This window comes from Conger conger, chromosome 12 (genome assembly GCF_963514075.1).
Source record: "Conger conger chromosome 12, fConCon1.1, whole genome shotgun sequence".
Lineage (NCBI taxonomy): Eukaryota > Metazoa > Chordata > Actinopteri > Anguilliformes > Congridae > Conger > Conger conger.
In genome coordinates, this window is record NC_083771.1 from 39,152,965 (window position 1) to 39,169,098 (window position 16,134).

General features: G+C 37.2%; 1 protein-coding gene across 1 annotated transcript; it reads left to right on the forward strand.

Annotated features, from left to right (window-relative positions):
• Window positions 1-725: 725 nt before the first annotated feature.
• On the forward strand, window positions 726-12,613 carry LOC133142562 (probable global transcription activator SNF2L2). The gene is made up of 8 exons (XM_061263837.1): window positions 726-818; window positions 6,046-6,263; window positions 8,046-8,151; window positions 8,408-8,509; window positions 8,811-8,934; window positions 9,163-9,294; window positions 9,548-9,561; window positions 9,794-12,613. The coding sequence occupies exons 1-7, from the start codon at window positions 726-728 to the stop codon at window positions 9,556-9,558; spliced, it is 786 nt and encodes a 261-aa protein (XP_061119821.1). The 3' UTR covers window positions 9,559-9,561; window positions 9,794-12,613.
• Window positions 12,614-16,134: the final 3,521 nt, after the last annotated feature.

Genomic DNA, 16,134 nt, shown 5'->3' on the forward strand with positions numbered 1-16,134 from the left:
AGTAATGACATGCTAATTATCATTATGCATATTCTTGTCTATATGCTGTAGTGTCCCAATGTCTGCTTAGAAAAAAACACATATTCACAGGCTCTTTGAATATCCACTATTTAGTTTGATATATTAATGGAAAGCTTGCTTCATCAGTTGTGTACTAAACATGTATAATGTCTCTGTAGGGTGGTTGTAGCCAAGATTGTAATGTACTACTGCATTCTGTTCCACAGCTCCCCTAGTGTACCATATACTGTACTGCACTTCCACAGTAAACTGCCAAGTGTAGCATAAACTTCTATTTCACCTCCACAGGGTACTGAGCTGTATGCCCATATCCATGTCCTAGGCCAAGTACAATGAGCCAAGGCCCTTTATGGCTGTCTTATGCCAACATTTATCCAAGCAATTGAGAAATAAAACAGGTTTATCTTTCCCTGAAAAGTTGCCTTCTTATAATGCCGACAATATGTTATGTGACTAATAAGAAACAATGTGTAACCATAAATATATCTGCATCCAATGGTGAAATAAACTGAAGGAAAAATGACAAACCTTTGTCAAAATGTATTTTTAGAAAGGAGAGGCTTCAGGCCCTGCTCAGAGAAGTATTAAATTGCTGAACTGGAGTTTGCATTCTACTCACTATTACATTTTCAAAAAGAAAAAAAAAAATACTTGATTATGAAAACGTAGCATTCCCCCAGCTCTCCTTTTTGACTGATCAGCTGATGAAGAGACTAGCTGCACGCTGCTCTGCTGGGTTGTTAATTTTATCCCCTCTAACAGTGATTGCTGATAGCCGGCCTACTGATTTCAGACAGGTAAATATCCTTCTTTATTGTCTTGTGCAGGATTCGGCAGGGCTACAGCATAGGCACAGTGTGTGTAGGTGTGCAACAGATCAAACGATTCTTTCTCAGCCGCAGCAGTCTCGTACTTGTGAAGACGGTGAAGAAATGAAAGAGTACAAAAAAATGCATGCAGCAAGCTTTTATATTACACATCATGCTTTTATGCTCATCGTGAATTAGGATGAAATAAGTGCAGCTCTCGGAGGAGATTCTCAGAGCATTGTAAACCGCTGGCATTCGATTAGTAACAGATATTTTTTTGTTGCAGTTCTCATCATTGCTGTACTCACTCATCTCCAGTATTTCTGGCTGGTCTGTGATTTTCTGCATTCCCATGAATTGTGCTGCAGATTTTTGCTGTTGATTATTAGGCCTGGTTTCATAGGATCCCCGAGAGGATGTGCCTTTTTCGTTCGCTCGCTCGCTCTATCCGAACGTTTGACTGCTCAGTCTCTGCTTCTGAGACCTTATCCCTGAATCTTTTTTTCTTTGCTCTGTAGCTGTTGTGACAGAACTGGCTGCATTTCCCTGAGAGGGGACGTATTTATCTACGGTATTGTTCATCCTAATTGTCTCGGTGTGTATCTGCATTGGAAATGCATTAGGAGCATTAGCTGAGGTACAGGGAAAGATGAAAAAATGAGCGAGTGAGGTAATTGCATCTGCTGATGGGGGATGGGAGAGGCAAGCCGTGCCTCATACATGTGTGAACAAAAACAATGAGGTGGAGAACCGGGCTGGATCAGTGGAGCACCAGAGCATTTCACACACATTCCATACATCACATATCATTTACCGCAATTATCATCGGCTGTCATACAGTGTGTCTCAGATTCTCTCCAGAAATGTATGTCTCATCTATTGATTCTTACAGAAGGGAAATGCAAACTGTGTTTGTGCACATGTGTTTGTTTGTCCATACGTATGTGTGTGTGTGTGTGTTTAGCAATGCTATGTCTTTGAGAGAAAAGGCAACGTTTTATTTTTGTTAATGTTCATGTGATGCTAGACATTTATTCTCTGTGCATGAAATTGTCTATTAAAGAAAACGAATGCAAAAAAATGCTTTTTTTTATTTTGTGTGAATAATGCCTTTCATGATATGCAGTGTATGACTACAAAACAGAAATTGTGAAATTAGGTTGTGTGAGCAATATTGCACATCATCTCTGTGAATACATTTCGTGCAATTTAAAATTGCCTCTCTTAAAAATATTGCAATTTCCCATGGATGTCATGATTTATGTGAATGAGACTACCTGTTAGACACAAGCGACAAGGATCAAGGCTAAATGTCAGAAGTATCTATGGCTTTATTGTTTATGGCTGGCACTTTATGTCTCTGCCACATGCCCGTAAATCATGAGCAGAAATTTGACATAAAAATATATCAAATCAGGGAAAAGACATAACATGCAAAAATAGCAATAAAATAATAACCAAATAAAATTATATATTTAGCTAGATGGCAATCAGTTTCCATTTATCTTGGTACACAAAAGCCCTGAGTGATAAACCACACATAGCATCCATAGTTCCATACACTCAGTGAGCACTTTATTAGGTATTTATTACACTTATTTTCTTAGTCGTATTGGTCTTCTGCTGCCGTATCATAGTATCCTATCCACTTAGAGGTTTGATGCATTGTGTGTTCAGAAATGCTCTTCTGCGTACCAGTGTTGCAATGTGTGCATTACTGAGACCTTACTGTCAGCTTCAACCAGTCTTGCCCTTCTCCTCTGATCATTCTCAATAACAACACATTTTTGCCTGCAGAACTGCTGCTCACTGGATGTTTTTTGTCTTTCACACCATTCTCTGCAAACAGTCTAGAGACTGTTATATGTGAAAATCCCAGATAAGCAGTTTCTGATACTCAAACCACCCTGTCTGGCACCAACAATCATTCAAAGGTCAAAGTCACATTTATTCCCCATTCTGATATTTGGTCTGTAAAAGAGCTGAACCTCTTGACCACATCTGCGTGCTTTTATGCATTTAGTTGCTGCTACATGATTGGCTGATAAAATATTTGCATTAACTGGTGTACAGGTTTACCTAATAAATTGCTCACAGAGTGTATTTTGATGAATAATTAAATATATAATGTGTGCACATAATTATAATTATTCAGGATTTTACAGAAAGCTGTAGTTGTGAAAGTAATCTATAATGTTATCCAGCCATGGGTTAGTTTGACTACTAACTACAAGGACATTGTTAGTTTGTTAGCTATAGGTTAGTCATAGTACAGTAATAACGACAGAGACATAGACCTTGGAAGTCTGACATAACATAGAGGAATATCTTTGAACATATGTGGGTTTCTGGTTCAACGGGAATTTCTCTATGAGTAAATGAGTGTAGTTTAGCTAGCATTGAAAACTTGGATTAGAAACTTTTTTTTAAATCTCCACACATTTCTCTTTTAAATCAGCCCACAGCTATTAGACCAATTATTGTTATAATACAGGTTTTTCATAAAATGACACTGACATTCGTGTTACTATGGCTACAAATTTTTAAATAAAATGATCACTGCTGATGGAAACACCCAAAGTCACTCTGGAAAATGACTCTAGTCCGTGACGTCACAGTGGGAACACATGCAGCTCTGTTGTATACCTTTAGGTTGAAAATATGCCAGAAATTGACAGTATTGAAATACTGAAACATAAGCGACATAAGCTACATGTTGGGCTCTCAATTGAATGGAGACAGTTTTGCTACAATTTATAGGCTATGACTAGCTAGCTATAGCGGCAGTTTTTTAAGAAATTGTTTTGCTGGCTAACTAGCTAACTGTCTAGTAAGCATTGCATTGGGGGGTAACGTTACAGTATATCACGCAGCAGGGTTACTGGGTGAGCTGGTTAAGATCACCAAGTATTCCGATTAAACTACTGCCTGGATACAAGAGCTCAGCTTTTACGTAACATACACAGGTGATAAAATGTAATCGTATTCTCGGTGTGCTTGCGCTGCATGCACGCCTAGGTCAGCTTGCGTGGAAAGTGTCTGCTGCAGCGAGTATGACCAGACCCTCACCTTCCGTTTGCCGTCTGCTAACCATTGTAACGTTACCATCTGCATTCACAGCGGCTCAGCGAACAATGCTAATTTCACAATCCTAATGTTACGAAGCTAATAGCTGCACCCCTACTTCCGCCTTCTATTTCGTCACGAAAATGACGTATTGTGCTCATAGGCCTAACAAGTTGTGTCGTCATTTCCTTCGTAAATATCTATGGTTTGTTAGCATTTTCCAGACATTTGGACGTTTGTTTGTATATGAAAAAAGAGTACTTAAAAATACTGAATTTAAAAGGCAAATTGCTAGGGCTAAGTTGTTAGCAAGTCGTCGAACAATGGCAACATCACACGCAATGCTGTATCTGGCTGTATTTTCAGTTACCATTCATGCAGTGTTGGCTCTTACTCGTTTGTGTAATAATATAGATATATTTTCTTTTCTTTTTTACTTCATACAGGTGTATATATTGCCTTATGTGTCTTTATTCTTGTCATAGTTGGTGTTCTCATTGGTAATTTCCTTAAGTTATTCAAGTAATTTATTAAAATTTCTTTGCTGGCTAACAGTAACATTGATTAACCTGGGAACCATTCTCACAGAGCTGCTTGTTGTGTGCTGTGCTGTTAGCTTTCCATCCATCCATCCATCCATTATCTGAACCCGCTTATCCTGATCAGGGTCGCAGGGGGCTGGAGCCTATCCCAGCATACATTGGGCGAAAGGCAGGAATACACCCTGGACAGGTCGCCAGTCTATCACAGGGCACACACACCATTCACTCACACACTCATACCTACGGACAATTTAGACTCTCCAATCAGCCTAACGTGCATGTCTTTGGACTGTGGGAGGAAACCGGAGTACCCGGAGGAAACCCACGCAGACACGGGGAGAACATGCAAACTCCGCACAGAGAGGCCCCGGCCGACGGGGATTCGAACCCAGGACCTCCTTGCTGTGAGGCGGCAGTGCTACCCACTGCACCATCCGTGCCGCCGCTGTTAGCTTTCGGCTAACTAAATAATTATTTCAGTTGGAATGTCGCATTGGAATTCAATGGACCCATTTTATTTTTATTTTTTGGTCATATTTGGTGAAATCCTCTTCACATTCAGACAGCTAGCAATAAACCAACCACTCTGGGGTGAAATCCGATATCTGGACTGACCCAGAGTTTCAAGGACTTATGTTTTTCTTCGCCCCGGTAGCTAACATCCAATGAGGGCAGTTTTCAACCAGGTGGTCTTACCTGCCTATCAAAATTGAGAGGCTGACTGGAGAGGAGGGGGGTATACATTTATTCTGCCCAGATTCTGCTTGGGCCCCAAGATCACCTATCCCAGCTTTAAGAGAGAAATGTGTCTTGATAAAAGCATCCAAATATTAAACGCCATGTTAAATCACAGACTTTGACAGAAAAAGTTATGTGAAAAAGCCATTCATTTTTCCCATAGATAAATTGTGCTTTAATTGGAAATCCATATATGGGCAACAGTTTTGCTTGGGTTAAGTAAGACTTCCAAGGTCAATTCCGAAATTTGCTGAAAACAGGAGGTAGGGCGAAAACAGTAACCAAATATATTTTTTAGGGTTTATTTCTTGCCTGTATATCAATAAAATTATAATTTTCAAGGCTGTCAATCATGACATGGCACAACTTCTTCCATTTGGTGGGTGTAGTTCAGTTTTTAAAATATCTGGTGCTTACAGCTTAAAGCTACTGTTAGCCTGCAAAGAAATTTAAAGAACTGGAATAACTTGAGGAAATTGCTTATGAGAAAACCAACAATAACCAACAATAACCAACAATAACAACAATAACAAATCAAGTCAACTTTTACCTTTTTAATTGGAGGCCCAATTAAAAATGTTGTATAAATTTAGAGGCAAAATGTATAATCTACTATGAAAATATGAACAATACCAACCTACCTTTGCGAGTCCCTGCACTGTAAACACCACTTTAATTATGGAAAGCTCTTCAACTGTCAGGAGATCCAGTTGATATTTAATCTTTTGTATTTTAGATTAATTATTAAAGATCTCTTCTAATGTAATTGTAATGTAATAATTTGGCTGTTCTCTATTGAGAAATTTATGTCTTGCTGACCTTTCTAAGAACCTGTAAATCATTTACAAGGTAAAATATCCTCTGAACAGGGTTCTGGCGATAAGGACCAGGAGGAGATGGAAGAGGAAGTCCATGCAAAGAAACGTAGGGGCAGGCGACGCATCCTCAAGGATCCTGGCAAGGAAGACGGGGAGAAAGTCAAAAAGAGGCGCGGTAGACCCCCAGCCGAAAAGCTTTCCCCAAACCCACCAAAGCTCACCAAGCACATGAATGCCATTGTGGACACGGTCATCAGCTACAAGGATGGGTATGAAGCACTGCAAATCCCAAGTCATTCAAACATTTCATATTTATAGGGATATAAAAAACATTGAAAATATGCAGCACACTATGCAGAAGAGACTAAAAGGTGTATTGTACTGGAAGGAGATGGTGTTGTGAAGTGGCTGTATTTAATTTTGGTCGTATCTGAAATGAATTCCAGAACAAAGAACAGTAAACAAAGTAATAGGTCATTCTTTCCAGAAGAAAAATGTATCTAACAATGAAAAATATCACTGGGTACTGAAGCTATTGGATAGTTTCAAGCATATGTCACAGTGTTTCAGGTTCTATAGGGAATTGCAATGAAAACTATTGCCTATGATCTTGCAATTCAGTTAAAATAAATAAGATGTTATTTAGTGGATACTTTTCTCGAAAGCGACTTACAGTTGATTAAACTAAGCAGGGGACAATCCCCTCTGGAGCAATTTGGGGTTAAGAGCCTTGCTCTGGGGACCAACAGTTGTGTATTGTGGCTACACTAGGGATTGAAGCATTGGATTATTTAGTGATAGATTGATAGACAGCTCTTTTTCTTAGGATGAGTTTCTTGTTTGGAAAAAAAGCCAGTGTTTGGAAAAAGTACATCATATTCAATATTTGCACAGTTTCTCAATAACAGCACTAGGTCTAGATTCAATAGCAGCATATCCAATATACACCGTATCACTAGTTTCACCAGGGAAGGACGGTTTCCATATTATGCACATTTAAAACATTTAAAAAGTCCACTGTGCAATTTTATTATGTACATGTACATGCTATACAGTGTGAAAAAATAATTTTCTGCATTAGTGTGTCAGTAGAAAAGAACAAATTTAAGATTTTTCCAAAAAATGTAATGTCACAGTGACATTTTTGCATTTCATTAAATGAAGTAACATATTACAGAAATTATTTTTTGATAAAAACTTGATCAAGGCTGTTTTGGATTACCTGGATAGCCAGAAGCAAGCGAGACAGCCAAAGGCTGCAGAAGAACTGTGGCAAGTTCGTTTGGTTCAACCTACCCGTTGATTTTCTTATGAAACTGCCAGACAGTGCACCTAAGACAATTGAAGAAGTTTGAAAAGCAAAGGGTGGTCACAAAAAATATTGATTTTATTATTATTATTATTATTTAGTTGTTCACTGCTCTATATTGTCAATTTTGTAATAGTTAAAACTATTCATTTCATTCTTTGCATTATGGATTTGTGGTTAAAACCTTACCGTACCGTATCTAATTGACTGTTATTACTGTACATCAATTTTCTTTCAAATACAGATAGTCATCATTAATAAAGAGTTAATTGTTGAATTTCAAACTGGTGCCCAAGTGCAACCTATTCACTATGGAAATGTTTTGGCAGTTTGGCAAAAGCATGCCAGACAGCAGCTATGCCTATTTTTTAAGGTACAGTATACTTAACTTTGCCTTGTTGCCATGGCAACACTTGAAGTCACAGCATGCTTCAGAGAACACAAACTGTAAAAAGGATTAATTTTCCATGTGGTCTTTCCACTGTGCTAGTACATCATGGATTAATTCATTTTAAATGTAGTTGCTGTGTATTTAGGAAACCATATCTATTTTATTTGTAAATGTAACAACTGAATAAAGAAATTAGACAATTTATTGATTTTACAAATAAAAATTAAGCCATTTCAAAAACATTTCAAAATTTTAACTTGCTACATTCCCATATTGAAAAATGCTGCCTTCCACAGAAGGCAACCTTGCCTTCCATCTTGTTTCTCAGGTTAACAGTGTGTTTGATTTCAGGTCTGGCCGACAGCTCAGCAAAGCTTTCATCCAACTGCAGCCCAGGAAGGAACTCCCAGAGTACTATGAGCTGATCAGGAAACCTGTAGACTTCAGGAAGATCAAGGTGAACTTAATACCACACTTACAAACAATTAACATGGCAGAATTACGATTCATAATGAACAATTACATTAAATTGAACAATAATTTCATAAAACTGCTGTGAGTATTTGTCTTTTCTGTTTTCTTGTTCCCTATCGTATTGTTGTTGCTGCTGTTGGTTGTAGAAGTGGTAGTATAGATTACAGTTCAGAGTTTGTGTTTTACATGTTGGAAATACAGTATCATTGTACCAAGCCTGATCTCTTTTTTGCCATCAGGAACGTGTTCGTAACCACAAGTACAGGAATGTAGAGGATCTGGAGAAGGATGTTCTTCTCCTATGTCACAATGCTCAGACCTTCCATCTGGAGGGATCCCAGGTGTGTCTATGGTATCTTTCCATAGCTCACTTGTAACATAACCACAGTGATCTGTTTGATAAAATCAGAAATGAGGAGCACAAATCATCAATCAAGAAACAATCATGATAGCTTGTGTTTTATGAATGGGAGTCGAATGCTAGCAAATTCATTTGAATGCTCAGATGTATCTGCATAGCTTTGCGGGGGGGGGGGGAATCCACTCACATGACAATGAATGATTAATTGAACTGAACACTTTATACTGATAGAGCCTTGGTTTGCATGTTGGAATGAGTTGGTTCATGTGTGGTCCCTGCAGATCTATGAAGACTCCATTGTGCTCCAGTCAGTGTTCAAGAGCGCCCGGCAGAAAATTGCTGAGAAGGAACAGAGGGAAGCAGAGAGTGCTGATGACAATGATGAAATTGAATCAGGATCAGAATGTAAGGCTTTTTTTGGTAAATGTAAAAAGGCTTTGTTGTTAAAGATTCAGCATCTAGTGGATTATGTGCTAAGGTTTAGCTTTCTCACAGCATATTTTTTTGTGGACAGTCTCACTTGTGTGTTTACACACTAGAATGTGAACATGAATTCTGAATTGCATCTGAAATGTTTTATATTCAGCTATCAACTCACATAACCATTAAGATTTTTTTCTTTTGTTTTTACAGCAAAAGCTAAAGACAAACTTAATAAAATGGATGAGTCCTGGAATGACAAGGGAAAGAAAAGTCATAGTCAAGGCAAAGCCAAGCCCACTCTCAGTGAGGATGACAGCGATGAGGATCGGGACAGTAATGTAGGTTGTGAAACAATATTGATATAAAATGCAAAGGAAATTAAATCAGCCCTAATGCTAGCACTATTTTCAATGGAAGAGCCAACCTGCGCAAACATATATTGTTTATAATATTTATACAGTATATATTCTTTTATTATAATCAATGTTCTTTGAAAACCAATCTGCAAAGTAGCTTATCACTATTATCTCTCTCTCTCTCTCTCTCTCTCTCTCTCTCTCTCTCTCTCTCTCTCTCTCCCTCTCTTCTGTGGCAGGTCAAGTGTAAAATGTAAGTTTTACATTTGTTTCATCATTTAGTTGCCTGACATTTTCTAAAACAATTGACTTTGATAAGAAAAAAAAAACGTTTTTCTTCATTCAGTCAGGGCAATAGGAGCCAGAAGATGACACTGTCTAGAACTTTAACATGGCCCCATTATGTTTGTGTTCATGGTCTGCAGTCTGAGGCTGATGCTGTTCTCAGTAAGAGATAAATGCTGACTGTTATTTTTCTCCCACAGTCCAAGAGTACAGGGAGTTAAGAAGAGAAAGGAGGATAAGAGCTGATGCACACCTTTTTTAAATATTGAGTTATTTCCACTGTATTGATTCTTTCTTCAAGGAAGTTTGATTTCAAGCCCTATTCCACTAGCTTTATCAACTGTAACGTACAGCAGATTCATGGCGTACACAGCTCAATCTAAGCACCCTACTATCCTGCCACCCCAGCCACCCAGAAGGTTCGATTGAGATCACCTTTCATGGTAAATTTTGTGTACCTTGTCTATTCTCCTCGAGCAGTTACTGTGTTGCCATGTCACTTCAGTCACTGCAACACTTTTTAAAGCAAATGACTGAAGCAGCTGAATGCTGGCAGAGTTTCCAACATGAAATTACTGACAGGTTGTAGCAGATATCATGAGAGTATGTCTTAGAACTTGATGGGTGAGAAACGTTGCCTGTTTTTGTCTGTTCTTCAGCATTATAGCTATATTCTGTGTTATTTCATTAAAAGTTTTCATTTGTTTGGAGTGGAAATGGAATGTTATACAAAATTCACATAGCCCATACAAAAACATTTCAGAGTGGGGTTTAAAATTACATTTTAGAATTCATTTTTTGTGTCAATAGCCATTACCTTTGATAAAACAAAGATGGAACAAAGAGACTAATCTTGATGCTATGTCGGAGGGATGAGTTGACGAATATGCTGTGTAAATATTGCCAGTTTAATGCAAGTAAAATGGATTAATAATAAAAAAGGTTTTTTAAAGAATGCTCTAAATCCTGTATTCAAATTGAGACCATCGGAAATTATATATTCTTTTTAAACACTATAGAAAGCCATGATAAAACATGATAAACAACATGATAAAATTCTCATAATTGTGAATAGACTATCAAATCCAAACAAATGCTGCTGTAAAAGGACATCACTTTTTCTAAGTGTTCTATTTCTTTGAATAATTTAACTCCTTTATTTGTGTGTAATGGCAACATTCTTTGGAAATTTTAACAATATAACTCCACTATTTATTGAAATGGCAACATCTATTAATGTAGCATCTTTTTTATAAACAACATTCTCTTTTTGTGCACATTAGCCTCATTTCAATTTAATTTTAATAAATCTATTTTGTTTGATTTTGTTCTTTCGGTATATCCAACATATGTATGTTCACTGGTGTTCTGTGTAATTAATCAAGATCTTGCAGCCATGGCTCATATTGTTAGATACAGTTGATGCTTAAAAGCAGATCATCAGCAACAATGAATTTGTCAGTTGTGCTATTTGTCACCAAAAATGATGTGCACCTTCCCCAGGAAAGAAGCAGTGCCCATCAAGTTTTTCTTGAACATATCTTATTGAGTAAAATAGCATTACATGTCCATATTCTTAAGTGTAGAAATTTCTGACCATTTTATTTATTCTGACCTAGTCATTAAGGCTCATCATTGCAGATAAAAGAGCACAGGTACTACTAATGATCACACCGGATTAAATAGGACATTGTGCAGTTGACGGGACATGCCACAATGTGAATTATGTACGCACTAGCTACATTTATCATTATTTATAATAATAATTTAATTAAACTTTCATCTACATCAAACATTACTCCTTTGGTGCAAATGAGCCGGTAAACAAATCTACAACATTTGAGTTCCCTAGCCAATAAATCACAGTGCCACAGCAAATATAACACTATCATATAATTCATTCACATTGTTGTCCTCATTCATCATAAAATGTCTCACCCAAAGAGAGAATATCGCAATTATACTGTATGTAAATATAATAGATTATGTGTTTGTTATATTTGCAGTTGGTTGATTGCCAAAGAGAATAGGCTGACTGGCATGCACATCACACAATTTTAGTGGTATGTCTAATCTATGGATACTGTTTAATTAAAACCATATTTTCAATTTATTTTCAACATGTTTGCCTAGGCAAGTTGTTTTTGGATTGCACATTAATATGCTCCTGAAAAATGGCCCAAATATTAAATTCAATTAATATTTTGTGTTCCTTGTAGTGTAGGTTTTGGCATAGCAGAATACATCGAGTATGGCCAGAGGCTCATGTCCCGAGTAGGGGTCTTTGGAGGATATGAAGTATACAGTTTCCAAATCAATATAGAAAATTACCAATTTACCCAGAGGGAATAAAATAATACAGTTGTCATTGTCATGTGAGTTGGTACAACACAGCTGTTTTCAAAGAAACCAGAAAACATTTTCCAATTTTAATGAGGTGAATCACTATTTTTATAATATCTGTATAAATATCAAATTAACGCCAAAACAAGATTATGACACCACATTATGTTTTGTATTCTAAATGTCATTTTGTAAAATGTGTGATGCATGCAATGTTTTGCTATGTAAATGGTTTAGATACCAACATATTTGTATGGTGTGCTTGCTCAATAATATACTGTACCTCAGCCAAGATGCAATGTAACTACAGATTAACATGAACTGAATCTACATAGCCTTTGCTAATTCTCAAATGCACAACAACACTCATTTATGATATGGGGGAAGATTGTCTCCATTGACAATGAATAGTGATGTCTCCAGTGATTTGATTTTGATGCACTACCGATAACAGTGGAACTTGCACGACTATGTGCATTTGCTCCAGATAATGGTGAAAATCAGTTTCAAAAGTATAGTTGCTATTTCATTTTTTATGATCACAATGCCAATGTTTTCTTTGCAGTTTATGCATTTTAAACAGTTTAGTAAAAGCCTCCCTGGACAAAATGTACAATACTATGTGGTGTATGACTCTATGATTTAATAGTATGTCAAATAAAGTTTGATGAAATTTTTTTCTGAATTCATCCCATTTTATCCAGGGTCAGAAAGCACAGTGAACACGTTTCATATCATGGATATACTGTATATTGGACTGGGTGAAAGGTATTTCCCTTTATCCTTTAGTCATAAAGCGATCAAATCATATACAAATGTTAATATTTTATCATCCCTCTGGTATGTCACATTAGCTACATTGCATGCCTTGGTAACCATATTGCACACATTAAATGCAGGCTAGCATTAACGCAAAAAACTATACTTGTATCTCAAAGTGTGTGAAATTCCACAAAATAAAATTACACAGTAAGATGTTGCTGCACCATAACGATTCCAAGCACATGCCCAAAAAAGTGTTTCCTCTTCAAGATTTTGTTGAACACTGTGATATCTTTGGAACTCATCATCAGTTGCTGGATGGTTCCTCTGCACCATTTACATCTTCTTGCATTGTGCTTTTTCACCATTGCCATTGTAGTCACTAGCTTGCTACAAACATTGCAAACTGATCCTGCCAGATCCCTGCCCACAGGCTCTGAAGCCTCAACCACTGCAAATGTGCACAGACTGAGATTGCCAATGCATCAAGGTAAAAATCCTGCTGCCTAGTTCGCTTTTAAAATGTCTGCTCAACATCCACTTCAAACAGAATTTAGAAGCAGATGAGCAGAGTTAAATTGCCCTCTAAACTGTTTCGGTAGAGTACCAATTGAACTCAAAAGTGCCAGAAGGTTGTGAAACAAGCAGTAATTTATAGGAGAGAGACTGCATTGATTTTTTAATTCACAGGTTGTTGGGGAAAACTAGGAGCTTATAGGATGACCACCTTAAACGGAAGACAAGCACACGTCTCTCTTGAAGCATAGATCCAAGAGGTATTTTAAGATAATTTAGTGGCTTTATTAATATTGTTCAAAACGTATGGGACAGAAAAAAAAAAAAAAAATGTCACAGTATGAGTACCTTTGAATGAATGTGAACTTTGAAGGATTTAATCCAGGCTGTTGCTTAGATAACAAACAATCCCACATAAAATCATTAAGTCAGAGATTGGGCATCTCATGCATTTTCCACATTGGAAATTATAATGTTGAAAGATCAACGCTGAAGTTTGATTGTATGAAGTATAGTGTGAGTAGATACTCTCAGGTTCACTTCATTTTCATCCACAAGATGTCAGCTAACCTCTTCCTTTTCTTAGGCTGTGTCTGAATAACTTGCGCACTGTTGACTATGCAAATTGTATGCAAGTTTGATTGGAAAAATAATGTTTGGAGGGATACCCACTTCCCCTCTCATACCCTTAGTTCTCCCGCCGCCTATGGTGGGGCGGGGCGGAGTAGTTCTGCTTGACACAAAGCTACCTTTCATGATCCCATGGCATCAATGCTTGTGGCTGCAGTATTGTTGACCCCTATGGTCATGTGGTTTTAAGAGCAAATAAAGGCAATATTTAAGACCACCTACATATACATTTTTGTTTTACTTTATTTAAGCTTGGTAAATAAAAATTAACCCCATAAATTTATACAAGCTTGCATTAATTGCACTCAGATCAGAGTTCTGTCACAAAATAAAATTTGAGACCAGCGGGGCCTGGTCTATTGATCTTGGTCTCGTAGTCTTCCGTTGTCTTGGTCTCAACTTGGTCTTGGCACACAATAAAAATATAAGTACAATTTCAGCATGTTTCCTCAAATATTAATCCCTGGAATATACTGTAAAAATGTAATACTTAGAAATAAATGATGTATGATATAGCTTCATGAAAGCCACATCTGCCTATTCCAAGTCCCTTTGCTCAGTCTTTGCTATAAAATGAAAAGTAAAATTGAAGTAGGCTGTATTATTCTAATTTCCATTGGGGATGGTTTCTTCATAAACTAACCAGATAAACAAACAATGTTATTGCAGGAAACATGGTGGGTGAGCTTCTGTCTCGTGCGGTGAGCAGACATGCTGCAGATGTGAGAGAACCTTAGAGGAGAGGCATGTCCCAATGCATCGCTCTGCATATAATGAGTGTGCCCAACTAATATTTACTACAAAAGAAGAGGCTATCTGTAATATTTCTAATGCCTTGACGGACACATTGTGGGAGGACAGGTCAAGACCAATAATCTGTCACATTGATAAAGAGGGCCCTGGCAGTGAACACAGCCACCTAAATGAGGAGAGATCTTTCCCTGAAAGGTCTTCACTTATTAATAAAGAATGTCCAAAATGGACAGCGTCAACTTTATCAGGAAAAAGATTGTCAAGGTTGGGGGAAAGAAGCAGAGGAGTGACTTCTTATTGGAAGCTTTTGGCAAGTATTTTTGGCTTGGGAATTGGACTGATGACTCATGAGTAGCCTTGCATGTACAGTCAGTGTGTACAAAGGATTATTCATCAAGACAGTTTGCAATATATAAACTAAGCAATAGTAAGAAACTTCAGGTCTTGAATTGAAATGCAACATGCAGTAACCAGGATAGCCTGCTGTAATTATACCTCCAGCAATGAATGAAGCCTTATCCTCAAGGAATATAACTGACTTCCATCAGGCAGTGCACAATACAACAAATGTGCGAATCATTGCGACAAAAAAAAATGTGTACAGGTAGGAAGATGAAAACATGTAACAGTGTTGGGGCAGCATATAATTAGGCAGCAGGAAGCAAATAATTTGTTTTTCAACAGACATGAATTATTCAGAATGTCAGTCCTGTTCAATCTGGATAATGAGCTATTTAGACAAAAATAAATTAAAAAGTGAAACAGCAGGATGGTAGAACTGTTTACTTAGCCACTTATAAATGCTTTTGCAGACATTTTCATTTTCCAGAATAGTAGTTTACATGAATAAAGAAATAATCACTCAGTCATTATTCTTACCAGTTAGTGGTATGTTGATCCATTTTAAGCCATTTTTCTTTGAGCCAGTTTGCCTTTCGGAAGGTCATGTTTGCTCATGGTATGTTAAAGGTTCTCTTCATCTGTAATGGCCTTGTGTGGTTCATTTTATGCTCTCACCGAACCGGTCTGACAAGCACAACCTCACATTAAGGAACATAAACACATTCTAAACGGCTTATTTGGCGCTCAACTAATCCTGTCATATCAAATCTGAAAGCTAGAGGCGGACGGTATAGAAATCATGTAGTCTTGTGTTTCACATACACAAAATTCACATGGGTTTATAGCATAGTGCCGTCATAGGGGCATCAGACTCCAGTGTCTCAGGTATCAAATGGGTTTGAGGATATTCTTTTCAATGTTGCATAGGTGGGACTACCTAGAAATGTAAACATATACTGTAAATATAATCATTCATAGTTCAGCATTAGGGTGAATCAAAATGTAATTTAAAATGAATGGGGTTGTGTTTCAAGCTCACCTCCATTTCACCTCCTTGAATACCTTGAAACTTTACAAAACTGCAGTGATATATGAAGTTCTTATATTATAAATACTCATTTAGTACGTATTATGTTACTTTGTTATATTTCTGTAACATGACAAAATGTTTTTAAAAAAAACTGCATATAATCTC